General features: G+C 36.9%; 1 protein-coding gene across 1 annotated transcript; it reads right to left on the bottom strand.

Annotated features, from left to right (window-relative positions):
• Positions 1 to 12,741: 12,741 nt before the first annotated feature.
• On the bottom strand, positions 12,742 to 13,680 carry LOC108288302 (olfactory receptor 51I2-like). Its single transcript, XM_017507184.1, has one exon. The coding sequence runs from the start codon at positions 13,678 to 13,680 to the stop codon at positions 12,742 to 12,744; it is 939 nt and encodes a 312-aa protein (XP_017362673.1).
• Positions 13,681 to 26,193: the final 12,513 nt, after the last annotated feature.

The raw sequence follows: 26,193 nt of genomic DNA on the forward strand, positions 1-26,193 counted from the left end.
GTTGACATATCATCCCCAGAGATCATTGCCACCTTAAAAGTTAGAAAAAAATTAGTGAGATGACATCATTGTGAAGAAAGATAACTGGGCACTCAGGGAAGGGAAGAAAAAAGCAAAATCACAGATTTGTGTGGCCAAATTTCTTATTTCTAAAAACTGACAAATGACCACCATCAGGAAATTTTCAGCATGGAAAGTGCTACAGCTTCTATCGTAGGCAGATAGAAAACTAAGTTATAGAAAGTTATATTATGTTATTAGCAGAAAGAAAATTATGCCTCTGATCAGGTGCAGTGGTTCATGCCTGAAATCCCAGCACTTTGGGAGGCTGATGCAGGCAGATCACTTGAGCCCAGGAGTTTGAGACCAGCTTAGGCAACATGGAAAAACTCTGTCTCTACTAAAAATTGCAAAAATTCTCCAGGCTTGTTGGGGTGTGCTTGTAGTCCCAGCTACTTGAGAGGCTGAGGCAGGAGGATCACTTGAGACCAGAGGGCAAAGGTTGCAGTGAGCCAAGATTGCACCCCTACACTCAAGCCTGGGAAACAGCATGAGACGGAAAAGAAAAGGAAAGGAGAGGCGAGGAGAGAAAAGAAAGAGAGAGAGAGGGAAGAAGGAAAGAAGGAGGGAAGGAAGGAAGGAAGGAAGAAAAGAAGGAAGGAAGGAAGAAAAGAAGGAAGACAGAAAGAGAAAGTGAAAAATGAAGGAAGGAAGGAAGGAAGGAAGGAAGGAAGGAAGGAAGAAAGAAAGAGAAAGAAAGAGAGCACCAGAAAGAAAAAAAGGAATGAAAGAGCGAGAAAGAGATAAAGAATGAAAAAAGAAAAGATAGATTATGCCTCTAAGATGTAGTGTACCTTGGATCAGCTTAGAGAGAAACGACTCCCTTGTGTTGGTGTGGAGATGTCTGGCCCTAAAAAGCTGCTGGGGAGACAGACACATGAAAGCAATCCCAAAATAAGATATGAAATGTTACGTATAGGTGAAAATATTTTATTGGTAAATATGTAAAGACAAGGTCCATAGCATGCTATTTAAAAAGAGCTAAAAATTATCTGATGGATGAATATAGATGTATGAATAATTAAGCAAGGCTGAGATAGTGGCAGTGGTCAGAGCCTGGTGCAAGTGGCAGAGAATTAAACTTGAAAAGCATGGAGTTTGGATCCACACTGGGTTAGCTGTCCCATGTTTTGAAAAGTCTAGGAGTCAACTAGAAAGATTATGTGCAAAGACATGGAAGATCCACACTGGTGGATGTGTGTGAAGTCTTTAAGGTTCATGAAAATATTCTGTCAATGATGACATCCACAATCTGTTGACTCAACAGTTCTCGGAGAAACTTACCTTATCCATTGGGATTTTTTCTTTCTAGTTCAGACATGCTGCTGAATACACTGCAGCAACAACATTGGAAATCTAAATGGCTTTTCAAGGAATGTTATCCTGGGCAGGAGATGAAGGCAGCCGATGGAAAGAAAAAAACACCTGCCTGGATTGGGTGTGTTTTGAGGTAAGCATCATCTAGGCCAGCAGTTATAACATTAGAATCCTGGAGTAGCAGGATAAGAAGGAACTCTGAAGATTGTTTTCAACTTATGCACTCAAACGCACACAAACACACACAGACACACCTGCTTACCTATTCACACATGCACAAACATGCTTCCCACATACACTGAAAATCTGATTCTTCCCGGGCATGTGCTTTCCATTCAGCTACTGCTGAACTTACACATCAATACGGACATCACTATTCCATCATGGTTATTACCAAGGTCTTCTTTGCTCTGCAGATCTATAACCAATCAGCACGCCTTTATGTTAAGGACCATGCAGGACTCAGGCAACACAGAGTCCTAGACCTCCTCAGAAAACTTCTGCAACTTTCAACCACAGGTCACAGAGAACAAATATTCTTCCACAAATATTCAAATGCAATCATCATCTATGTTGAAGTCTTATCTCCAAGCTAATTACAATCATATTAAGTATTACAAAGGAAGAGTTCAAGATACTATGAGAGAGTCCTAGAGAAAAAAACCCAATTTATTCCATTTGACCCAGCAATCCCATTACTGGGTATATATCCAAAGGATTATAAATCATTCTATTACAAAGACACATGCACACGTATGTTCATTGCGGCACTGTTTACAATTGCAAAGACCTGGAACCAACCCAAATGCCTATCGATGATAGATTGGACAAGGAAAATGTGGCACATGTACACTGTGGAATACTATGCAGCCATAAAAAACGATGAGTTTGTGTCCTTTGTAGGGACATGGATGAACCTGGAAACCATCATTCTCAGCAAACTGACACAAGAACAAAAACACAAACACCGCATGTTCTCACTCAGGTGGGGGTTGAACAATAAGAACATATGGACACAGGGAGGGGAGCATCACACTCTGGGGTCTGTTGCGGAGGAATAGGGAAGGGACAGTGGGGGTAGGGAGGTTGGGGAGGGATAATATGGGGAGAAACGCCAGATATAGGTGATGGGGGGATGGAGGCAGCAAACCACATTGCCATGTATGTACCTATGCAACAATCCTGCATGTTCTGCATATGTACCCCAGAACCTAAAGTGTAATAAAATATGTATTTTTAAAAAATTAAAAAAAATAAAAGTCAGGAAAAGCTTTCCTTGGAAAGTGGCAATTTGGATAAGATCTAATAATTAGTAGAAAATGTTCAGGCTAAGTTGAGAAGTTGGATGCAATGTGGTGTAGAAAAAGAAAGGAAATTAACATGGCTGTGGGTATATAAGGTAGCACTTTGACAAAAACTAAAATTAAATAGGAAGAAAATAAAAACTGTAGATGTAATAGAATATTAAAATAATTGATTTTTAAAAATATTTTTCTATCATTAAAATATGGAAAGAAAAAAATTAATCGCCTGACTAAATACAAGATCCCTGAACACTTATGCTCTCATACAATGTAGCATAGTAGATATCAGCTTAGGAAAAGCTCTGTGCTGTGGGCTATGTTAAAATGTAGGGCAGGAAAATTCAGGGACAAATTATTGATCTTGACAAATGATCACACGTGTCAGAACATCTTATAGCTGAAAATGAGAACGTTCTTAATGCCCTTGTGTTCCTTCCGACCTCCAAAAGCTCAACATACCATTCTTAGTTCTTTAAATAGACCAAATATTGGTCTGCCTCTGGATTGAGCAGCTGTTCTTCCCTTGTGCTGCCTTACTAAATCCTTGATCCCATCGCACCCTATACCTTGCCTGCCACACCTCAAAAAACCGGGTATTGGAAGAAACAAATCTTGACTGATACTTGAAACTAGAGTCTCTCCTCCTCTGCCTTCTCTGCCCCTATATGATCCCTTTTGTTTTCTTCCTTTGCATTTTTTTTTTTTTGCATCCTTCTCAGTTTCCATCTCCAGAGTCTTTACAGCCAGATAAGTGTCAGGTCTCCTTGAAAGAGATCTTAAAACACAATCATTCTCCTGAGTTTAGGATTTGTTTGATATGAGCATTTTAGCTTGAATGGTCACAAAAGGGATCATGCAGTCTATAGCCCAGTATAACAGGACACAAAAAATCAGCAAAAAAAAAAAAAAATATATATATATATATATAATGTAGTACAGTGATAACTATACCCCTGGAGCTGAACAGAATTGGAAGTGAATCTTATGTGCAGTACAACTTTATGTACTTTAACTTTGTGCACATTGGTATCTATCTTTTTAAAGATACAGGTGTTAATACTTACTTCTGAGACTGGCTTTAAGTATTTAATGTGAGCCTTTAACAACCAGCAAATGTTAATGTTCTTTCCACTCTATCTCTCTTTCAGGCATTCTCAGAAAAAGTCAATCATAGCTTATTTCCAACTTTTTATTAATAATTGTCTTTCCTTGTTATTGCCTCACTGATAGTCAGACCACACCTGTGAGGCAAACAAGGAGATAAGAATTTTCCACTTAGTAGATGAGCATATAAACCAGACACATGCATTTCCTGAATAACTCAAGATAATATGATGGCAAAACTATTTCAAGAATTCATGATGTTCTCTGATGTTTTTGTTTTGTTTTCCATCTGCCACCAATTTAGGATATGATTCTTCTCATTCTGCCAGACAGGTTCAGGAAGCTAGGGAGCTGACTACTGTCTTAGGAAAAATGCCAAGGCCTTTGCACTGTGACATGGGGTTGGGACTCCTGAATGCTGCTTCAGAAGGCAGGGCTTATGTATTGTATTAGTCCATTCTCACACTGCTATAAAGATACTACCTGAGACTGGGTTATTTATAAACAAAATAGGTTTAATTGACTCACATTTCCACATAGCTGGGGAGGCCTCAGGAAGCTTACAGTCATGGGAGAAGGGGAAGCAGTCTCGTCTTACCTGGTAGCAGGCAAGAGAGAGTGAGCAAGAAGAGGAAAATGTGCCTTATAAAACCATCGGGTCTCCTAAGAACTCAATCACTATCACAAAAATTGCACGGGGGAAATTGCCCCCATGATCCAATAATCTCCAACCTCGTCCCTCCCTAGACACATGAGGATTATGGGGAATGCAATTCAGTATAAAATTTGGGTGGGGACACAGAGCCAAACCATGTAAAAGATCACGGGCTTGTGCACTTACCACAAATGGAACTGGCCGCTGAGCCTCAGGTGGAATGGGGAAGCTCACTTCAGCAAGTCCCTTTCACTGTGGAGTTCATATCTTCTTAGTCCTGGGGCTGGAATGCTGCCTCATTTTTTTTTAAGCTAATCAGAGTCCCTGAGAATAGAGTAATGGGCAGAAAATTAGGTTCCCTGAGGAGCAATTACCCAGGTAGTTACATCACCCTTTTTCAATATCCAGAGAACCTAAGAGAAACAAGCAAAGATATAAAGTCAGTATCTTTGTGAAATGAGTGTAATAATAGTATTTATCTAGCATATTGAAATAATATATGTAAATTGCTTAGAAAATATCTGGCTTATAAAAAGCGCAGTATAAGGATTAGCTGATATAAGTATTATTGGACAATTTTATCCTAAAGAAATAATATATTAGCCTTATTGAGGTCATTACCTATCACTTTTATGAATATGTATTTATTAAGAAAGGAGAAGGTCACAGAATTGTTAGTATCCAGAGAACATCAAGAGTGTTTAATTTCAGGGGATGACAAAATGTAAGGGGAAGTTAAGCTATAGCAAGAAAAGTTTCCAGATTGGGTTGGAGTAAGGATGGGGGAAAGATTAATCAAAAAGCTATGATGAATAGGGCAGGGCTTCCCAGCATATGTGGATATTTCCACAACTAAATGTTAAGAAGAATTAAAAATGTTGAACCAATAAGTCTTGATTATTTGTATATGGCTGGTTTATTGGGTAATTGTCTGACAAGAGGAAAAATGTGATTTGTCTTGAAAGTCCACTATGACCCATTTATAAGACTTAATAAAACTGCTTTGAAAACACTTTTTTTTGAGCCACTGGCTTAAAAAGAGAGAAGGACGTTTTGTATAATTGCTGAGAAAACTCTTTAAATGATAGCTTATGTGCTATAGATTTCTGTATATACATGTATATATACATATGTGTGTGTATAGAAAATATAGAGGAAATGAATAAATTCCTGGATGCATACACTCTCCCAAGACTAAACTAAAAAGAAGTTGAATCTCTGAATAGACCAATAACAAGTTCTAAAACTGAGAAAGTAATAAATAGCCTACCAACAGAAAAAGTCCAAAACCAGATGGATTTATAACTGAATTCTACCAGAGGTACACAGAGGAGCTGGTACCATTTCTTCTGAAACTATTCCAAACAATTGAAAAGGAGGGACTCCTCTCTAACCCATTTTATGAGGGCAGGATTATTCTGATACCAAAACCTGGCAGAGATACAACAAAAAAAGAGAAAACTTTAGGCCAACATTCCTGATGAACATCAGTGAAAAAATCCTCAATAAAATGCTGGCAAACCAAATCCAACAGCACATCAAAAAGCTTATCTACCATGATCAAGTCGGCTTCATACCTGGGATGCAAGACTGGTTCAACACACACAAATAAAAAAAATGTAATTCATCACATAAACAAAACTGAAGACAAAAACCACATAATTATCTCAATAGATGCAGAAAAGGCCTTTGATAAAATTCAACATCCCTTTATATTAAAAAAATCCTCTGAATAAACTAGGTATTGAAGGAGCATACCTCAAAATAATAAATCATCTTTGACAAACGCACAGCCAATATTATACTGAATAGGCAAAAGCTGGAAGCATTCCCCTTGAAAACCAGCACAAAACAAGAATAATGTCCCTCACCACTCCTATTCGACATAGCATTGGAAGTTCTGTCCAGGGCATTCAGATAAGAGAAAGAAATAAAGGTATTCACATAGGGAGGGAGGAAGTCAAATTGTATCTGTTTGAAGATGACATGATCCTATATCTAGAAAAAAAAATCCATTGTTTCAGCCCAAAATCTTATTAAGCTGATATGTAAGTTCAACAAAATCTCAGGACACAAAATTGATGTGCAAAAATCACAAGCATTCCATACACCAACAACAGACAAGCAGAGAGCCAAGTCATGAATGAACTTCCATTCACAACTGCTACAAAGAGAACAAAATGCCAAGGAATACAGCTAACAAGAGATGAGAAGGACTTCTTCAGGAACTACAAACAACTGGTCAATGAACTCAGAGAGGACAAAAACGTCCATGGTCATGGATAGGAAGGATCAATATCATGAAAATGGCTGTTCTGCCCAAAGTAATTGAGAAATTCAATGCTATTCCCATTAAACTACCATTGACATTCTTCACAGGATTAGAAAAAAAAACTATTTTAAAATTTATATGGAACCAAAATTGAGCCTGTATAGCCAAAACAACCCTAAGCCAAAAGAACAAAGCTGAAGGCATCCCAGTACCCAATTTCTACTATAAGGCCACAGTAACCAAAACAGCATGGTACTCTTACAAAAACAGATGCATAGACCAATGAAACAGAATAGAAAACTAAGAAATAAGACTGCATATCTACAACTGTCTGATCTTTGACAAACCTGACAAAAACAAGCAATAGGGAAAGGATTCCTTATTTAATAAATGATGCTGAGAGAACTGATTAGCCATATGGAGAAAATTGAAACTGGACCCCTTCCTTACACCTGATGCAAAAATTAATCCAAAATGGATCGAAAACTTAAATGTAAAACCCAAAACAATAAAAACTCTAAAAGAATATCTAAGCAATACCATTTGGGACATAAGCATAGGCAAAGATTTCATGATGAAAATGTCAAAAGCAATTCAATAAAAGCACAAATTGACAAATGGGATCTAATTAAACTAAAGAGCTTCTGCACAGCAATAGAAATTATCATCAGCATGAACAGACAGTCTACAGAATGGGGAAATTGTTGCAATCTATCCGTCTAACAAAGGTCTAATATCCAGAGTTTACAAGGAATTTAAACAAATTTACAAGAAAAATAACAACCCCATGAAAAAGTGGGCAAAGGACATGAACAGATACTTCTCAAAAGAAGACATAATTTGGGGGCCAACAAGCATATGAAAAAAAAGCCCAACATCACTGATCATTAGAAAAAAGCAAAAGCAAACCAAAACCACAATGAGATATTATCACATGCCAATTAGAATGGCAATTATTAAAAAGTCAAGAAACAATAGATGCTGGTGAGGCTGTGGAGAAATAAGAAAGCTTTTACAGTGTTGGTGGGACTGTAAATTAGTTCAACCATTGCGGAAAACAGTGCAGTGATTCCTCAGAGACCTAGAACCAGAAATATCATTTGACCTAGCAATCTTATTACTGGGTATATACCCAAAGGAATATAAATTGTTCTATTATAAAGATATATGCATGGGTATGTTTATTGCAGCACCATTTGCAATAGCAAAGACATGGAATTAACCGAAATGCCCATCAATGATAGGCTGGGTAAAGAATATGTGTCACATATACACCATGGAACGCTATGCAGCCATAAAATAGAAGCAGATAATGCTCTTTGCAGGAACATGAATGGAAACGGAAGCCATTGTCCTCCACAAACTAAACCAATAACAGAAAACCAAACACCATATGTTCTCACTTAGAAGTAGAAGCTGAACAATGAGACACATGGACACAAGAGTAACAACATCACACTCTGGGGCCTGTCGGGGTGCGGGTCAGGAGAGGGAGAGCATCAGGAAATATAGCTAATGCATACTGAGCTTAATACCTAGATGATGGTTAGGTGCAGCAAAAAACCACGGCACACATTTATGTAACAGACCTGCACATCCTGAAAATACACCCTGAGCTTAAAATAAAATAAAATGTTAAATTGCAGATAGGCAAAGAGTCTAGTGTAATTTCAGTTTTAAATAAATTATATGTTATATTATAGTTTATCAGATTCAGATTAGAATCATGAAGTGACCTGACTCATAGATCGCTTGCACTAAAAAAAACAATCATTTTGATTACTAACAGAACCCAGGTACAGTTTGATGCAGTAGTAAAAAACAATCCGTATCTCCTTCTGTTCACCATTAATCTACATTAATGTTGGGGATTCATCTAATTTGTGGGGTAAGGTAGAATATTTAAAGGAGAAAAGGATTAACCTAGGGATATTAGCTATTAGCCTAGGTTGACCCCGGAAATCCAAATATCTATCTAACTTTATATAGTGTCATAAAACCTCATGGGAACATGCCACACAACTTCTTCAAATATACTTGATTTGTTTTTGAAGGGTTTAATGTCAAGAATGCTGCTCTCTCTACCTGGAAAAAACTAAGCTCAAGTTTTTATTCCATTCCGCCTTCTTGTTTGTTTTAATATCTTCATTAGTTTTTTTCATGTGAAGGGGAACCTCCCTCGTTTCACTCATCCTCCATCCAATATGCCTTATAGCTTAGCAATAATGACACAAAGCCATGCAATGGCCTGAATACCCGATGCTGGCATCACTGTAGCTTGGAGTGATTCAGAAGTCTATAGCTCAAAGGCCCTTGCTACTATGATGTTTGTTAACCCTCTTATGGAAAGTCAATGAGAAAAAATTCTCTTTCATTTCTTTTGCATTTTTATGCTCTAGATATTGAATTAATTGCAGGTGGGAAAAAAGAAGAATGCTTGGAAATAACAGTCTGCAGAAGTGCAGGGACTGCACAGGCAGTCCTATGTAGTACAACTAGAAGACAATGATTGTTTGTAAGTACAAGAGCACAAACAAACATTAGGAGGGCCTTCTGCCATTTTACTATAGGCACAGTGTCTAGCATCATGCAAAAAATGAGCATGCCGGGACCACAGGGAGCAATGAATCCAGCCTGTAGGTGAAGGTGATAATAAAACTTATGTAACAGATGCTACTGGAGTAGTAAACATAAATACTTTTCATTAAGGTAAATAGGAATGTAAGCATCAAATGCCTGAGTCCCAAAGGCAATGTCTATTTAACAATTCAGAGGAATGTTGGGATGTTTATAAAATATCCAGAAGTATGATCCACTAAAGTGGCTATCAGACTAATTAAACCCATGTGGGAAAGAGAACATAGAGAACAGCTAAAAAAAAGCCAATACTGATCTTAGTATGATAAACAGAGTTATCTCCTACAATAAATAGGTGGGGAGAAAAACCTTAATCTCACTGAATGGCAAAACATTCAGGATAAGGCATGTGGATTTATATTGGTATTGTCACTCAGTGTAAAGTGAAGAAAATTATGGTGTACAGTCCTCGAAATCCAGAAGTGCTCTCTTCCAACTCTGGGACATCCACCTGCATGAATGTCTCAGGTGAGATCTCACGAATTTATTGAGGTAAAACCATTTTTACAAGACAGGCATGTAAACAGTGAGACGAATTAGAGGCATGGAGTTATCATTGGGTTATGAGCCACTGATTAAAATTACATCTACGTGGTAGAGAGTGGTACAATTGTAGGTTACAGAAGGGAAAGACAGACAAAGCTTTTTATTCCTATCGCTTTCAGAAACTTCCTATTTTGTGTATGATAGAACATATATACATCCTAAAATGCTAACTTGAATGTCAATAAGTCTGAGAAAAAGAGAAGAGAGTTGCAGTGTTACCAATCATCAGATTCCTTCCCCTAAGGAGAGATATTAGTGGGTGGGATGGAGTTGGAAGTGAGGATGATAACTAGGCAGAATGGACATGCTTATGAAGGAAAAAAGTAGAGTCATGAGGACTCTGGAGATATTCCCATAGGAAAAAGAAACTACATGCATGAAAAACTTATTAAAATTATAATATTAAACTCTGTAAGGAGAAAGGAATCCATACTCAAATCTTCAGTCTGAATTTGTCTCCATCACAATTTGAGGCAAGTATCAAGTCATTTAAGGGTGAGAAATTTAAAATTATAGATATGTGAATTCAAATCTATTTTCATGATTTATTATTTCCTTTATAATGTAAACAATATACCTCACAGAGATATAAAGATCTTATAAATTATTGTATTCAAACCATTACAACTTTGGCAACAGCCTCACACATCTCTTACTTTCAAACTTTTTCCAAATGTACTCTTCTAACTCACACACCACACCAAAACTATTACTATAGATTTTCTATATAATGGTTAGTATTAAAACATGCATGTGTTCTTCTAAAAGTCTCCCAAATATAACTGGGAATGTTTAACCCTAGCACAAATCCTGACACTGAGGATGAGGTTTGTATTAAGACAATTTGTGTTATTGAGAAGTTTAGAGTATAGTAATTTCTAGGAGAACATCCTTAGGTTTTGAGGACATCTTTAAAATGTGAACCAAAAGAAGTCAGAGAAGAAAAGAAAATTGTAGTCATAGAAACAGAGGGGAGAGAAAGAATAAAGGATGCACACAGTATCTTCAAATGGTGTTAATGCACACAATAAAAGAGGTTAATGGTTAATATTAGATTTCTATGAAATAAACATAAGGGTCTGGGGAATATATGTAGGTCTGACTGGATTTATAGACTCAATAATTCATTTCTTCATTTCCCAATTATTTATTTAATACCTGAACTGCTTTAGGCACTATAGAAGTCAATGGGTGCATGAAGTGAACAATAGATAAAAAAAAAGAAAAGAAAAGAAAAAGCAGTGTGCAGATAATTACCTTACTATAGATATCATATGTGATACGAGACAAGCAACAAGTGTTAGAATGTATAATGGAATGGAAGGGGAGGGACAATCTAGTCTTGTCAGCCATTGAAGGCTACCAGGAGGCAGACAGGGACACTTGGAAATTCAGGCCCCTACATATCCAAGGAAAGCAAAGCTCTCAAAAGATTTGCCCCTCCTTTCTTGCTCTACTAATGTTCCGCCTGTTATGTTACAATGACTTCAACTTAGTACAACTCGTGAAACCTCAAATTTTAAATTCTCAAGCGATTAACGGTAACTATCATGAACAATGTATCTTCTCTGCCCTACACTTTTTCATCTCAATGTCCATCTACAATAAGTTCTTTAAATAAGGTCTTAGATGGAGGAGTTAGTGCTATTTCTCAAGGCCAGCATTCCTGTAGACATAAATTCCTAATTTCTAAAATTCTCCCCTCTGGGCTTATTCTCAGCTATAGGGCTTTGGTCTTAGACCTAGTTTTCTTCTAATTTTCTGAAGTTGTCAATATATACTGAAGACTTATTAAAGCCTTCTGCTATTAAAATTGTAAATTTTATTGTGTATATATGTTTATGTATTACAGATATGTATGTGTGTATATTACAGATGTATATATATATACACACACATATATATCTGTACATACACATATATCTGTAACACACATACATAAATATCTGTAACATACCATATATATACACAGATAATAAAATATACAATTTTAATAACAGAAGATAGTATTGAATGTATTATTTTTGAAGTTTTAAATATTGAGAATTTCTTTTGTTTTTCTCTTCACAGTCAAAGAACTCTCCAAAAGAACCTTTATTGTTATTTTGTGTCTGTTTTTGCACACATAAACAAATCAGTTTTTATGTGCTTAAATAATCTGACAAAAAAATCATTGTGATAGGTATTTCTATACACATACACATCTATGAGTCACAAAATATAATCCAGTACTTTGTTATTTTACTTAAGCCTTGGACACCTATTAATCTGGATCCTTTTTGCATTACTAAAGAATATTCCATAGTACAGATAAATTCTAGTTTATTTAATCATTTATACATTAATTGGTAGATAGTTAATTTTTTTAACTCTATTTCAAATATTGCTAAGGTGAAAATTCTCATTCAAGTATCTGTTACCATGAACAAACATTAGAGTGTAAAAACGAGGGCAGTGCTAAGATTTAGAATTTCTGGACTAAAGAGCATATGGACAAAAGACCAATTTAGACTGCAGCTTATGAAAGTGTGTGCTGCCCACACATTCATCAATATGCAGCTTTTGTGTGTGTGTGCGTGTGTGTGTGTGTGTGTGTGTGTGTGTGTGTGTGAGAGAGAGAGAGAGAGAGAGAGAGAGAGAGAGACAGTCTCACTCTGTCTTCCAGGATGGAGGGTAGTGGCATGATCTCAGCTTACTGGCTCACTGCAACCTCCACCTCCAGGGCTCAAGCATTTTCAAAGCTCTTTAACATTGACAAGGTGACCAGCACATTCTCTCTCCCTGGATTGCCTTTGGTAATGAAACTAATTGGCTAGAGGAACACCATCTCATCAGCCCTAACTCCATTAATATTTTCTTTGAAGAAAGAGCTGGATCAACCCCTGACGAATCTGCTTGGTCTTAACACTGTAGATGATGGGGTTGAGCACAGGTGGCACCAGAAGATAGACACTGGCCAGTAGGAGGTGAACAGCAGGTGCAGCATGCTTCAGGAAATGGTGTACTGGAGACCCACTGATCATGGGCACGTAATATCCAAGGACTGCACAGATGTGTGATACACACGTGTTGAGGGCTTTCCACTGCCCCTCCCCAGAAGTAATGCCCAGCACCGTGTAGAGAATCAGCACATAAGAGACAACAATGAGCAGGAAGTCCAGTCCAAAAGTGGAAGTGACGATGCAGAGCCCCAGAATGCTGTTAGGACGAGTGTCCCCACAGGGCAGCTGAATTAAATCTGAGTGCAGACAGTAGGAGTGAGAGAGGGTGTTGTGGCCACAGAAGGGCAGACGCTTAAGGAGAAAGGGCATTGGAAACATGAGCATCACACTCTTCAGTCCAAGGGCAGCACCAGTACCAGCAATACGGGGCAAGGTCATGATAGCAGTGTACCGCAGTGGGTTGTAAATGGCCACAAAGTGGTCCACAGACATGGCCAGCAGAACTCCTGACTCCATGATGGAAAACGAATGTATGGAAAACATCTGCAAAAGGCAGGCTTCAAAGCAGATCTTGTTGACAATAAAAAGGAAGATGCCCAGCACAGTGGGCAGTGTAGAGGCAGAGACACCAAGCTCTGCAAAGGCCAGCATAGCTAAGAACAGGTACATTGGCTGGTGCAGAGAGATGCTTCTCTTTATCACAGTCAGGATCAGGCTATTACCCATGAGGGCCACAAGATATGTGGAACAGAATGGAAAGATGAACCAGGGATAATGTGGCTCCAGACCAGGGAGACCAGTCAGCAGAAAATATTTTGGGGTGAATTGACTGCTGTTGAACATTTTCTCATGTCTGTAGTCTGCGTATTTGGCCTAGGGAGATGACACAAAAATAACCTGTTGTAAAAAACATCAAGTTAACAGATTGTTGACTGAGAGGGGCTATAAATTCCTCTGCCTAGTACTATCAACCGAGTCATTTATCTTCTCCCAGTCCATGACTAGTTCAATTTGGTCTTCAATACAACAAGAAAATGTAGAGTCATGACTCACAGATAGGTATATGACTAAAATAAAATAATATAATAACAAATTGTATTATCACGATTTAAACTAATTCCCATAATAACTTTAAAGTACATATGTGGGTAATGTTTCCCATTTCTCTAGCAAGAGAGAGCATTGAGTAGTTCAAAGAAGATAAGGCGGGCACAGTGGTTCACGCCTATAATCTCAACAGTTTTGGAGGCCAAAGCAGGCAGATAGCATGAGCTCACGAGTTTGAGACCAGCCTTGGCAACATGGCAAAATCCTATCTCTACCAAAAATATAAAAATTAACCAGGTGGCATGGTGCACGCCTGTAGTCCCAACTACTCAGGAGGTTGAGGACAGAGGATATCTTGACCTCAGGAGGTGAAGGTTGCAGTGAGCCAAGATGGTGCCACTACACTCCAGCCTTGGTGACCGGGTGGGATCCCATCTCAAATAAAAACTAAGTAAGTAAATAAGTAAATAAATAAGACATGATTGGAAAGATGTTGAGATAAAAAAAGCTGTAATCTATCAGACATTCTATACATCTCCATTAGGGCATGGTGAACTTTCAGTGACTGATAGGGACAATAGTTAAAGAGTAACATTACCTCAATGTTATTGTAGAATTGCCCAAGAGATAAGGACTGTAAATATCCATCCCTGCCATTCCAAGCAGCACCAACTACCTCTCTTCATTGGAGTATAGAATTATCAGATTTTACCTAGGTAAAACATCTCTAAAATGGTCTCAATTCTCCACATTCATTTCACAACCTCTTGGCTGATCACATTGGTTTTTACACATGGAGAGGAAGGAGAAGAAATGAATTTATGTTAAGAAAGGTTAATGGAAAGAAGTTTTTTTATTTTTCCCACTGGAATTCCTGTTAATGGGAAGAAGTGTTCTATTTGTTTAGAAAATTCCTCTCATTTCCAATTCACATTTTGGAGTATACTTAACCCATGTTTACTGTGTGAATGGCATAATGGACAGGAGTATGGACCTGCAAATCATGTTTCTAAAACTGCAAAAATGATGACTTCTGAAAAAATTCATAGGGTCCCAAAAGTTTAATCCACCATACAATTTTAATCTATGGTGGCAGAAGTGTGGATGCCTTCTGTAACCCTGCCTAGGAAGGCAACCTGCATCTCTTTACATCACTCGAGATAAATATATCTGTCAAGAGAGAGGAAGAGACCTCTGCTTATCAAGATGTATCTGTGAGGAAACCTCCACACCTCAGGATGGGAGGTTATTCAAAATCTCTGTGTTAGAAAAAAACACATAGAGAAAAGTAAGTAATATATCTTATCATATGAAGAAAACATCTAACTCCTTGTTGGAAACAATTAAAACACATGACATGGAGGAAACTTATTGGAGATGAGGAAGCTGGAGATATTAAGCTGTGGGATAGAATTGAATCTACAGACTTGGCTTTAAACTCCTGATTTCTACTTTCTAGTGGGCTAAATTTTGGAGCTTGACCTTTTATAAAATGGAGATTTTATTTTATTATAAAATTTATTTTGTTACTTTATTTTATTATATAATTTTATTGTATCTACAATAAAATTAAGGGTAGTGAATATAAAAGCATGTACAAGAGAGCCTTATATGCTGTACAGTAGTTGCCAGTTACAAGAGAGTAATATTGTCTATTGTGAGAGACATTGGGTCTCAGGATGGACCCATGATTTCTCACCGAGGGATTAATATAAGGGGTACTTTAATTTTGAACTACTCTAATACTTTGGGTCTTGTCTCTTCTCTAATTAATATTTTTGGGTGTACATCCTAACTTCCAACTCCATCCTCTCATGCCTCAGTTCAGCATATTTGTTATTTTACTTGTGTACATTTTTTATTGCTACCAGATTTTATGTCTTGAATTTTTAGATTCCAGAGCAGTATGCTTAAGAGGTAGGATTGCAGGCTATGACAGCATACTGCCTCAGGGAAACCCTGGATCAGTCACTTTCTGTCTGGCTCATGATTTCTCCATTAATTAGAGCAGGGTTAATTAATTATAATATCTAGCCCTATAGGCATGCTTGAGGCTTTAAAAATTAATATATATTGAGCAGTCAGCATACAATACTTTTACTCTATGCATTTATTGTTGGTTGAAATAAGAGTATTAATAACATCATCACTATAAGTCAAGCATTTAATTTTTATACAAGCTTTTTGATATTTAGGCATTTTATCTCCATCTTTGTAGGTAATATTCAGTTTTTTGAAATTAAGCAATTTTTTAACTGTTTAAAATTTTCTGGACTGATGATGTCAGTGTTGTTTCCTTAACCCAGCCTTATTATACTAAGACCTTTCAAGTATCTAGAATGTCTCCAAGAAATAATTTAATCTTCTTGAAGAGGAAACACTGGTTCTCACACATATTAAAAAGCTTCACTATTTTCTGTGAACTTCTCAGAGCATTAAACAACAAAACATTTGCATGAGAAATTAGTAGCTGCATAGAACTGTCAGAGTACTGAGAATCAACTGCCATGTAAAAGGGATTAGAAAATATTTGAGATACAGTATGCCTGTCCAAGACAAGGATTAAGGGGCGGCAGAAGTATCTGGAATCCAGCCTAAATTTGGGCTTGTCATCTTTATAGACTGTTTGCTGGTATGTTCATTTTAGGAACACCAATAAGAAGTGAATAAAACAATAAAACTGATTTTAAAAGACTTGTCTTCTGGCACTTCAAGGTGGTCTAGTGGAGGGGAAGTTAGTGTCATCTGAACATAATCCATAAGTTTGAATAATTAAGGAGATCAATAATATGTGTTCTATGTCACTGTTTAAGGTGAAAGAAAAATTCTTATACGCAAATCTTCTTTGAATTTTACACTTCTTAATGCCTGTGAATTGTTGCTGAGAATATTTAACTCCTTTACTTGACTACTCTGTAAATCCCAACACAGGATTATCTTTCCTTTCCTTTTTTTCTTGGATATTCTCTTTGTTTACCTCTCTGGTTGGTTGTTTCTTGATTGCTGTTATTATTACTTTTTTTCCTTTTCCTTTCCTTAGCACTGTGAAATTCAGTTCAACTAAAAATTATATTTTAAAGAAAATCCAACCTTCTTTAACTTACAAAATCTAGCTCAGATGTTAACTTTTTTGTGATGTCTTTCCTCACCCATGCATGTTGTAAGTCACTTTTGATAGCAGCCTCCCTCAGCAATTGTAGTTTAGTTATTTATGTGACTTTCTCCTAGAGAAGACATAGGGCCTCTGTTTTCAGCATATCACCAAGTCTTAATACATGAGAAGGGAGAAGGGGAAGGAAGGTAACAGAAAGGAAGGTGCACACTTACATACAGTGGTGTTAGTCTAAGCTGGGAGTCTGGCGAAAATGAGACTGTCTTCCTTTATTGAATGAGGGCATCTTTGAGGACAGAGAAATGATATGCATGTTTTCACTTCACTATGTAAGAGAAGTTGTTATTGTAGAAAGTCAGGGATGACTGCTAATGAATTAGACTGGGAAGTATTATAAGGAGAGGTTAAAACTGGTGTTTGGTTGGGAAGAAGGCAAGGAGAAGAAATATAATGTATTAATTTAGTGCTATGTATTAGGCATTTCAGAAAGGTGATTTGAGTATGTTATCATTGGATATGTCATCTTATTTATCTTCAAACTTCTCAAAATGACCTAGTCACACCATTTTACAACTTGGAAGAGTCAGAAATCGGCATTTCAAGTGACTTAACAAAAGTCATAGATACTCTGTAGCAAAATTGAAGTTGAAGTTAGGAGAGAGAGTCTGAGCAACAGCCATAAAGAGAAAGCAGTAATAGCAGATGAAAGGTGAGGGTGGAGGTGACGCTGGGTCAGACAGAGAAAAATGAAGAAGTGAGAAGTGGCAGTCATCAGGGGAGTTGGGTTTGTTATGCAGCTGGCTGCATGAGATGAAGGGGCGAAGGCCTTTGCTACGAAAAACATAGGAGTGGAGGGCAAACAGACCTATGAAAGAAAGACATTAAAAAACAGAATCAAGTGTTTCAATGAAAAAGAACTAGATTTGATGACAAATTAGACACTTCCCTGCCCTAGGTTTTAAGTGTTCCACACTTACCATAAGAATTTCTGCCACATACAACTTGTCTGTGTCTCAAAATAGAAGGATTTTTATGACACAAGGAAAGAGAAAACAAAATGTGTATTAGAAATGAACTACAACTCAGAAAAAAAAAAACCCTAGGAAGGTTTTGCTCACCTGAACGAATTTTCTGTCCTCCTGATCCCAAAGCCCGGGCTTCCAAGGGTGAGCCCAAGCCCTCCTCTGAATCTTAACAAGCTCAGATGTCAACTCTTCTGTGATGTTTTTTTTCCCACTCATATATATAGTTAATCACCTACCTTTCAATCTAGTTTGTCCCAGACCTGGTGTCCAGTGCCCCAGCTGGAGACAGAGGCTGACTAGTTTTCATATTTATTATGACTCCAGAACTAGTCTTTCCTGTTTCCCAATTTTGCTGGTCAATCCTCTGGGAGACACAGGCAAATTGGTCTTAAAAGGGTGTGCTGCTTGTGGGCCTGCAGGAATAATTGGGCCAAACACAGAGGATCTCAGAAGTACTCTCTGGGGAATCATAAGTCAAATTCTGAGAAAATACAGAAAGTGTGTGTGTGTGTGTGTGTGTGTGTGTGTGTGTGTGTGTGTGTTTATGTGTGTGTGTTTCTGTCTTTCTGTGTAAGCATGATTTTATGTGCATATGCACATTTGTAAGTTTATATAAATGTACGTGTAAACACGTGTATGCCTGTGTCTATACGCAGGTATATGCATAACCATGCTCCTTTACATAGAATTTTGTTTGCAAGTTTCCATGAATCTGTGAGCATGTATATCATCCCACATATACATGTACCAATTGAGTGTGTTTGTATTCATGTCATTATGTGTGTATGCGTGCACTGCATTTTTCTATACACACATATGTTTGTATAATATGTATTTTTTTAGGAATTCTTCTTAAATACCCTAATGCTTGTTTCCTACTTGTTCTAATATGCTAAATCTTGTTGGTCAGGAGAATTCTTGTGTCCTATGGGCACAGGCAGAAACCATGTTGTGCTGAAACTGGTAAAGTGTAACCTAAGAAACTCTGAATTTATAGCATTTGCTTAGAGCTGTTATTTTTTTTATATTAGTGACTCAAGGATATACCTCAATCATATTACCACCCACAGTTTTGACATACTTTTAATCTCAATTTTTCACTCTGTGGTTTTAATCTAGGCTTTTGTTCCTCCTGGGTATGTTTTCTTTGGTATATGGGCTCAAGAAGAAGCTGGATCCTTGTTCACTGCATTATTCCGGCTCAGAATCCATGTCATGTTACCCTCTGCATTGACCTTTCCTGAATCACCCACAGAACTGGAAGTCAAAGGACCTGATTTTGCTGTCTGTTTTTCCTAACTTTACTTTTTAGTTGTGAATATACAAACGATCTCTGAACCCATAAAAAAGAGTAGATATTTAAAATGTTATGTGATTATACTTCATTGCAAGCAGAATCCCACTCCCAAAGAAATCATTGCCAGTTACCTTTACAAAGCAGCCCTTGGCCTTCTCTGGCTCTCTTCTTCCCCTTGCTCTTGCCCCTGAGACTCACCATTGATATTTTATTTCGTACCTGGCACTACCCTGGTGGCCCCTCAACCATTGGCCTGAATTCTAGTCCTAACCACACTCTCTGTAGATGATCATCTCCCCAGCCTCCCCTGAAGTAGTATCTGCCATATGTAGATCTGAGAGGTTTTCCAGTCCAGAGTTGCCAGAGTGATTCCTTAATTTTCAACTGCTCAGTTGCTCTCATCTTTTGAATTCTCACTAAATAATGATAAACTTGGCCATAGAAACACTCATTTTATGACAATATTCCTGTGATCACTTTGTACTCGAAAGGCTCATGAGTAGGATCCCTAGCCCAGTCCAGTCGTCGCAGGAAATGCCCAGAGATTCTTCCGACATGAGCACTCTGGTTTCATGTGAGTCAGCCGCACTCCCCCTAGCCTTTACAAGCTCTGTGTGCTATCTGTGATTCCTTGCTTCCCAAATATAGAGAAAGTGATGGCTAAGAGACCACATCGGGATGAGGAAATCTCTTGGCAAAATTAGTAAATACTAATTGGTCAATATTCAAGTACTTGGTCAACATTCAAGTTCTCTAATAACATTTAAAGATAAGATTTCCTGTTTCTCTGCCATAAATACCTTAACTTGTACCCCCAGAAGAATTTCTTTCTATTTTCTCTGAAATAAACAGGGATTAAGTGATCTTGGTTTTTACGACAGCTTATATGTGCAGAGCACTTATGTTCCAGAGATGGCTTAGAGTCCTGTCTGAGTCCGCCCACCTTCTTTATGTAAACAGAAAAAAAACCTGTCAAATTAGAACATATGTTTTATAAATGAGAATCAAGAAAGGATAAATATGTCATGGATGAAAGACCATGTTAGGAGAGGAAGCAAACACATTTCATAATAGCAAGGTATTTTAATTTATTTTATTTATCTGGCTGCTTTCCAGTCATCACATTTGAGGGTCCTGGCTGGAGGAAGCCATTCTTACTTCTATAGACTTCACAGTGCTTATTTATGTAAATAAGGAAAGCTCTTAGAGATATTTGGCAGTTACCATTAAGTTGTTACGTGCTTTAAGTTCATTTTCTTCTTTAATTCCCACTATATTTACCGTTTGATTTTGATTTTTAAATGAGGGGCACAGGTCTTAGAGAGAATAGGCAAATTAAAATCATTTTAATTTATCCTCACAAGGGTAACCAATATCACAAATGATTAATTTATTGTATTGTATTATTTACACATTGAAATAAAATAACCGTAGCAATTTACATTATTAAATTATTCTGTTCTCACTTCAAATCACTTTCCTTTGACTTTTTTCTTAAGCATGACTTAAACACATTCATATTTCTTTGCATGTTTTATAATTATTTTTGCTGAAAACTGGTCATTTTAAGTAATATGTTGTGGCATTTCTGAATTTTATTATTTTTTTTTCTGGAGTGCTATAATTTATTATTCTAAAATAACTTGTCTATACTTAAAATGTTGTTAAAAATCCTGTCCATTGTAATACATATTGCTGCTGACCTCTGCTCAGATTAATTCTTATTTTTATTTTTTAGCATGTCTTTATAGGGTGTCACCCTTGTGTCTGCATATTTTGGTGGTCAGCAATCTATGTTGTCATAGGTTGCGCTCACACATCTTGACTCAGTAAGGTTTCTGCCCTTTGACAATGCTTTTCTTTGTGGGGTGGGAATTGCATTAAAAGATGAGTTGGCTCTCAAATCTGCCTTGATTTTTACTTTTTGTGGGCTTCCTTGTGTCTCTCTTGCACATGTTTATAATTCCCTAGTGAGTTATGAAGCTGTGGGGAATAGGCCTTTTCTGGCTCTACCAATTCCAAGATCTCTCTGTAAATGTAGGCTAGTCTGCTACTTACCCCAACATGGACCACAGTTTTAGAAAATGTGGGTTTCCCCCATTAATTTATCATTTAGCACTCACTTTGCTACTTTTACTGAGAATACTGCTGCAGATTTTCACCTTCCACTCAAATCATATTTGCCTTTTCAGCCAGTAGGAATCCCAGGCTGTATGCTATTAAAACTATAGTTCTCACAAACCACACTGGATGCTGGGGATAAAATAGCCTCCCTGACAAGATGGCACAGACTCTCACTTATCTTACTAAATGTTGTAACAGTTTCTCAGGCATAAATACTTCTTAATTTGTTGTTTGACTCTGGTCAGTTTTTGATCTCTGAGATGGTTACCTTTGACAATTTTATCACATTTTATTCTTCATATTTTGGGGAATGATTTGTGGAATTCTTTATGCTTTCATGTCTAGAACACATATTTTGATGTCATAATATTAATAATGAAAACAGAAATTCATATAAACCATTACTCTTTTAGTTTTTTTCATGGATAATGTGACAGGCATTCTTATTTTGACAACTCAAGAAATATATATGGCACCAGAAAAGTCAAAGAACATTTGTTCACTTCATTTTGGGTGATTTTTTTAACCTTGTTTGAGTCCTGATAGTAAGAAATTTTTTTCATTCAAATGTCAGCTATCACATACAACTGTCACAATTAAAACATTGCTAGATAGTAAAACATTAATAATCTCTTAGAAAGTAGGTGAGAACATAAGATTCAGAGAAAGCGTAATTTCTGTTTTTTTAGAATAGTGCTACTGCTTGGTCGTGGGAAATCTGTTAATTTCTCTAAATAATGAGTGAGAACTGGGTCATAAGTGATTAGGTAGTATATTACAAAATATGAAGTTTTGGACAAGGGATAGTTGACCAGATAAGCAGGACTAACCTTTATTTCGTATTTAATTAAAAAATGAAAGGTATGGAGGGACCTCAAGGAAAGCTTAAATTCTCATGATAGGCAAATCTAAAACATACATTAAAAAATCGATAAGGTCCAGAGACCAAAATCTGTGTAGGAAGGAGTTGAAAATGGGGTATTACATTTGAACTACAAGATTCAAAACTCACTGAATATTGAAATCAATCAGATATAGACCTGTCTCTTCTTTTTTTCACACTTAAGAAAGACACCATAGCTTATATAAAGAGACCACAGTTCAGTAAGAGTAGATAGTTTTAAAAAGTCCTACATTCTCAAGACTATGGTCCCAAGTAATATCCGGGAGACAGCAGCAAAGACCTGCTGCTCAGAATTGGACTGTATGATGTATGTGTAAGATGTAAGATGTAGTAATGGTCTGTTTGCTTGTTTACCTATGTCCTGCATTATGATACTTCTTGGATCAGGGAACGAGTGTATTTCATCTCTCTACTCCAAATAATACTGCATGGGATCTGGAACAGGTCTGGAATACTTTTGTTATATAACAGACAGAAGTAGACTCAGAGTGCCTAACAGATATGGCACCTAGTTTAAATCACTGTTACATATATGCAACACATAACAGGCCTTTAGATTTCTTTACTATAATTTTTTTAGTTTAGCTTCTGTTATTTTATTTTTCTTCAGTTTTTGTGCTGCCTCTATTCCCTGTATCCCCAAATGGGAATGATGAAGAGTCATTCACGTATCAAAGGGTTTGCCAAAATGAGATCATTCTTGACATTTTTATTTTTAATAGATTATTGGTAATTCTTTTTAAAAATGTCAAATTAGTGCATAAAATTACTCTTTATCTTAATGAGACATTTACTTCACTAAAAGTAAAATGCAGACAACCCTCCAGAAACAATTCACTTATCTGATGAATTATCTTAGAATTATAAGGGTTGATGCTGACACTCATCTCTCAAATGGCAGATTTATCATATCATCAAAGATAAGACAGGCTCTTGAAGAGCAGTCACTTGGCAGATGAGCATTAATGGGAAGCAGGCATAGAACCGTGGCATGATAGTTATGAATTACAAGAGCACTGGGGACATCATTAGCATGCATTGCACATGAAGAAAGAACTCAGCCCTTACTTTTAAAGTAATTTGATTTGAAATAGACAAAAGAGTTGAATAAATATTTCTCAAAAGAAGACATGCAAATGGCCAATATGTATATAAAAACACTCAATGTCACTAATCATTAGGGAAATACAAATCGAAATTACAGTGAGATATCATCTCATCCCAGTTACAATGGCTTTTATTCAAAAGACAGGCAAATTGTAGAAGAAAGAAACTGGACCCCTACCTTTCATAATATACAAAAAACAACTCAAGATGCATTACAGACTTAAAAGTAGGACCTAAAACTATTAAAATCTTAGAAGAAAACCTAAGACATACCATTCTGAACATTAGCCTTGGAAAAGACTTTGACAGAGTCCCCAAAAGCAATTGCAACAAAATAAAAAAATGACAAGTGGAAATCAAACTACTAAAGAGCTTCTGCACAAAAAGAGAAACTAACGACAGAGTAAACAGATAACCTACAGAATGGGAGAACATACTAGCAAACTATGAATCCAACAAAGGTCTAATATCTAGAATCTGTAAAAAGCTTAGACAACTCAACAACAACAAAAACCAAGTAACCCCATTACAAAATATGCAAAGGACATGAAAAAACGCTTCTCGAAAAAAGACACGCAAATGGCCAACAAATACAGAAAAAAATGCTCAACATCACTAATCATTAGAGAAATGCAAATCAAACCACAATGAGATGCCATCTCCCACCAGTCAGAATGCAGCACTTCTTGGCTGCATCTAGTTGGCCTTCTTGTCCTGAGTCCTCCAGAATGGCCACTATGAAAAAGACAAAGAATAGCAAATGTTGATGAGGTTGCTGAGAAAACAGAATTCTTATACATTGTTGGCAGGAATATTAATCAGTTTAGCCACTCTAGCAAGTGGTTTGAAGATTTCTCAAAGAACATAGAATAGAACTATACCATTTAATCCACCAATCCCACTACTGGATGATATACTCAAAGGAAAATAAATCATTCTGCAAAAAAGACACATACACCCATATGTTTGTTCCAACAGTATTTACAATAGTAAGCATATGGCATCAATGCTCATCAATGGTGGACAAGATATGCCCATCATTCGTGAACTAGATAAAGAAAATATGGTACACATACATCATGGAATTCTATGCACTCATAGAAAAGAGTAAAATCATTCCATTTGCAGCAACACTGGTGCAGCTGGAGGCCATTATCCTAAGTGAATTAATGCAGGAACAGAAAACCAAATACTGCCTGGTTTGTTTGTTTGTTTTAGATGGAGTCTCACTCTGTCACCAAGCTGGAGTGCAGCGGCATGATCTCAGCTCACTGCATCTTGCCTCCTGGGTTCAAGCAATTCTCCTGTCTCAGCCTCCCAGGTAGCTGGGACTACAGGCACGCGCCACCATGCCCAGCTAATTTTTGTATTTTCGTAGAGATGGGGTTTCACCATGTTGGCCAGGGTGGTCTAATACTGCGTGTTCTTACCTGTTAGTGAAAGCTAAACACTGAGTACACATGGACTAAAGATGGAAACAATAGAAAATGATGATAATTAGAAGGGGGAGGACAGAAGAGGCGACGCAAGGGTGGGAAACTACCCATCAGGTACAATGCTCACTACCTGGGCAATGGGATCATTCATACACCAAACCTCAGCAACACACAATTTGCCCATGTAAGAAAACTGCACATGGCTCCCTGAATCTAAAATAAAAGTTGAAAAAAAAAAAAAAGACAGGCAATAACGAATGTGGATGAGGATGTGGACACAGGAACCCCATACGCTCTTGATGGGAATGTAAATTAGTGTAGCCACAGTGGAGAACAGTGTGGAGTTTCCTCAAAAAGCTAAAAATAAAAATACTGTGTAATCTAGTGATGCTACTGTTGGGTACATATACAAAAGAAAAGAAATCAGTCTATCAAAAAGATATCTACATTTTCATGTTTATTGCAGCAGTATTCATAATAACCACAGTATAGAATGAACCTAAGGTCCACCAACCCATGAAAGAATAAATAAAATGTGGTGTATATACACAATGAAACATTATTCATCCATAAAAATCATGAAATCCAGTCACTTGCAACGACATGGATGAAAGTAGAGGACATTCTTTTAAACGAAATAGGCCAGGCACAGAAACAGGAATATCACATATTCTCACTCTTATGTGGGAGTTAAAAATAATGAACTCATGGAGATAGAGACTAGTACGATGGTTACTAGAATCTGGAATGAGTAGTTAGGAGGGGACTATCAGGAAGGGTTGATTATGAGTGCCAAAATACAGTTAGGTAGAAGAAATAACTCCTAGCGTTTTTTAGTACAATAGGGCAACTGTAATTATAATTTATTGTATATTTCAAAATAACTAAAAAAGTAGAATTGAAATGTTGCTATCAGAAAGAAATATTAAATGCTTGAGATGACGGATATTGCGCTTACCCTGATTTGATCATTATGCCTTGTATACTTGTACCAAAATATCATTTGTAAACCATCAAATTAAGTACAGCTATTATGTATTCATAAAATTAAAAATAAAACAATCTTTCTGAGCTTCCAAACAAGAAAGTTTGTAAATAATAACAATTATTTTTCATGTAAGAAAATAGTGACTATATATTTATACATTTATACATAAGTAGTAATAAGCATCAACTTTAACAGTAGAGTCAGTTCATGATATATTATCAGTGAAAAGAAGCAAACAAAATTGCTTTGTGGTAAGAGGGTTCTAGAGTTATTAACTAATTCCTTATTTTGAATTGCATGGTCCATCCCCAATTTG

The sequence above is a fragment of the Cebus imitator genome, unplaced genomic scaffold, assembly GCF_001604975.1.
Source record: "Cebus imitator isolate Cc_AM_T3 unplaced genomic scaffold, Cebus_imitator-1.0 Scaffold370, whole genome shotgun sequence".
In the NCBI taxonomy this organism is placed as follows: domain Eukaryota; kingdom Metazoa; phylum Chordata; class Mammalia; order Primates; family Cebidae; genus Cebus; species Cebus imitator.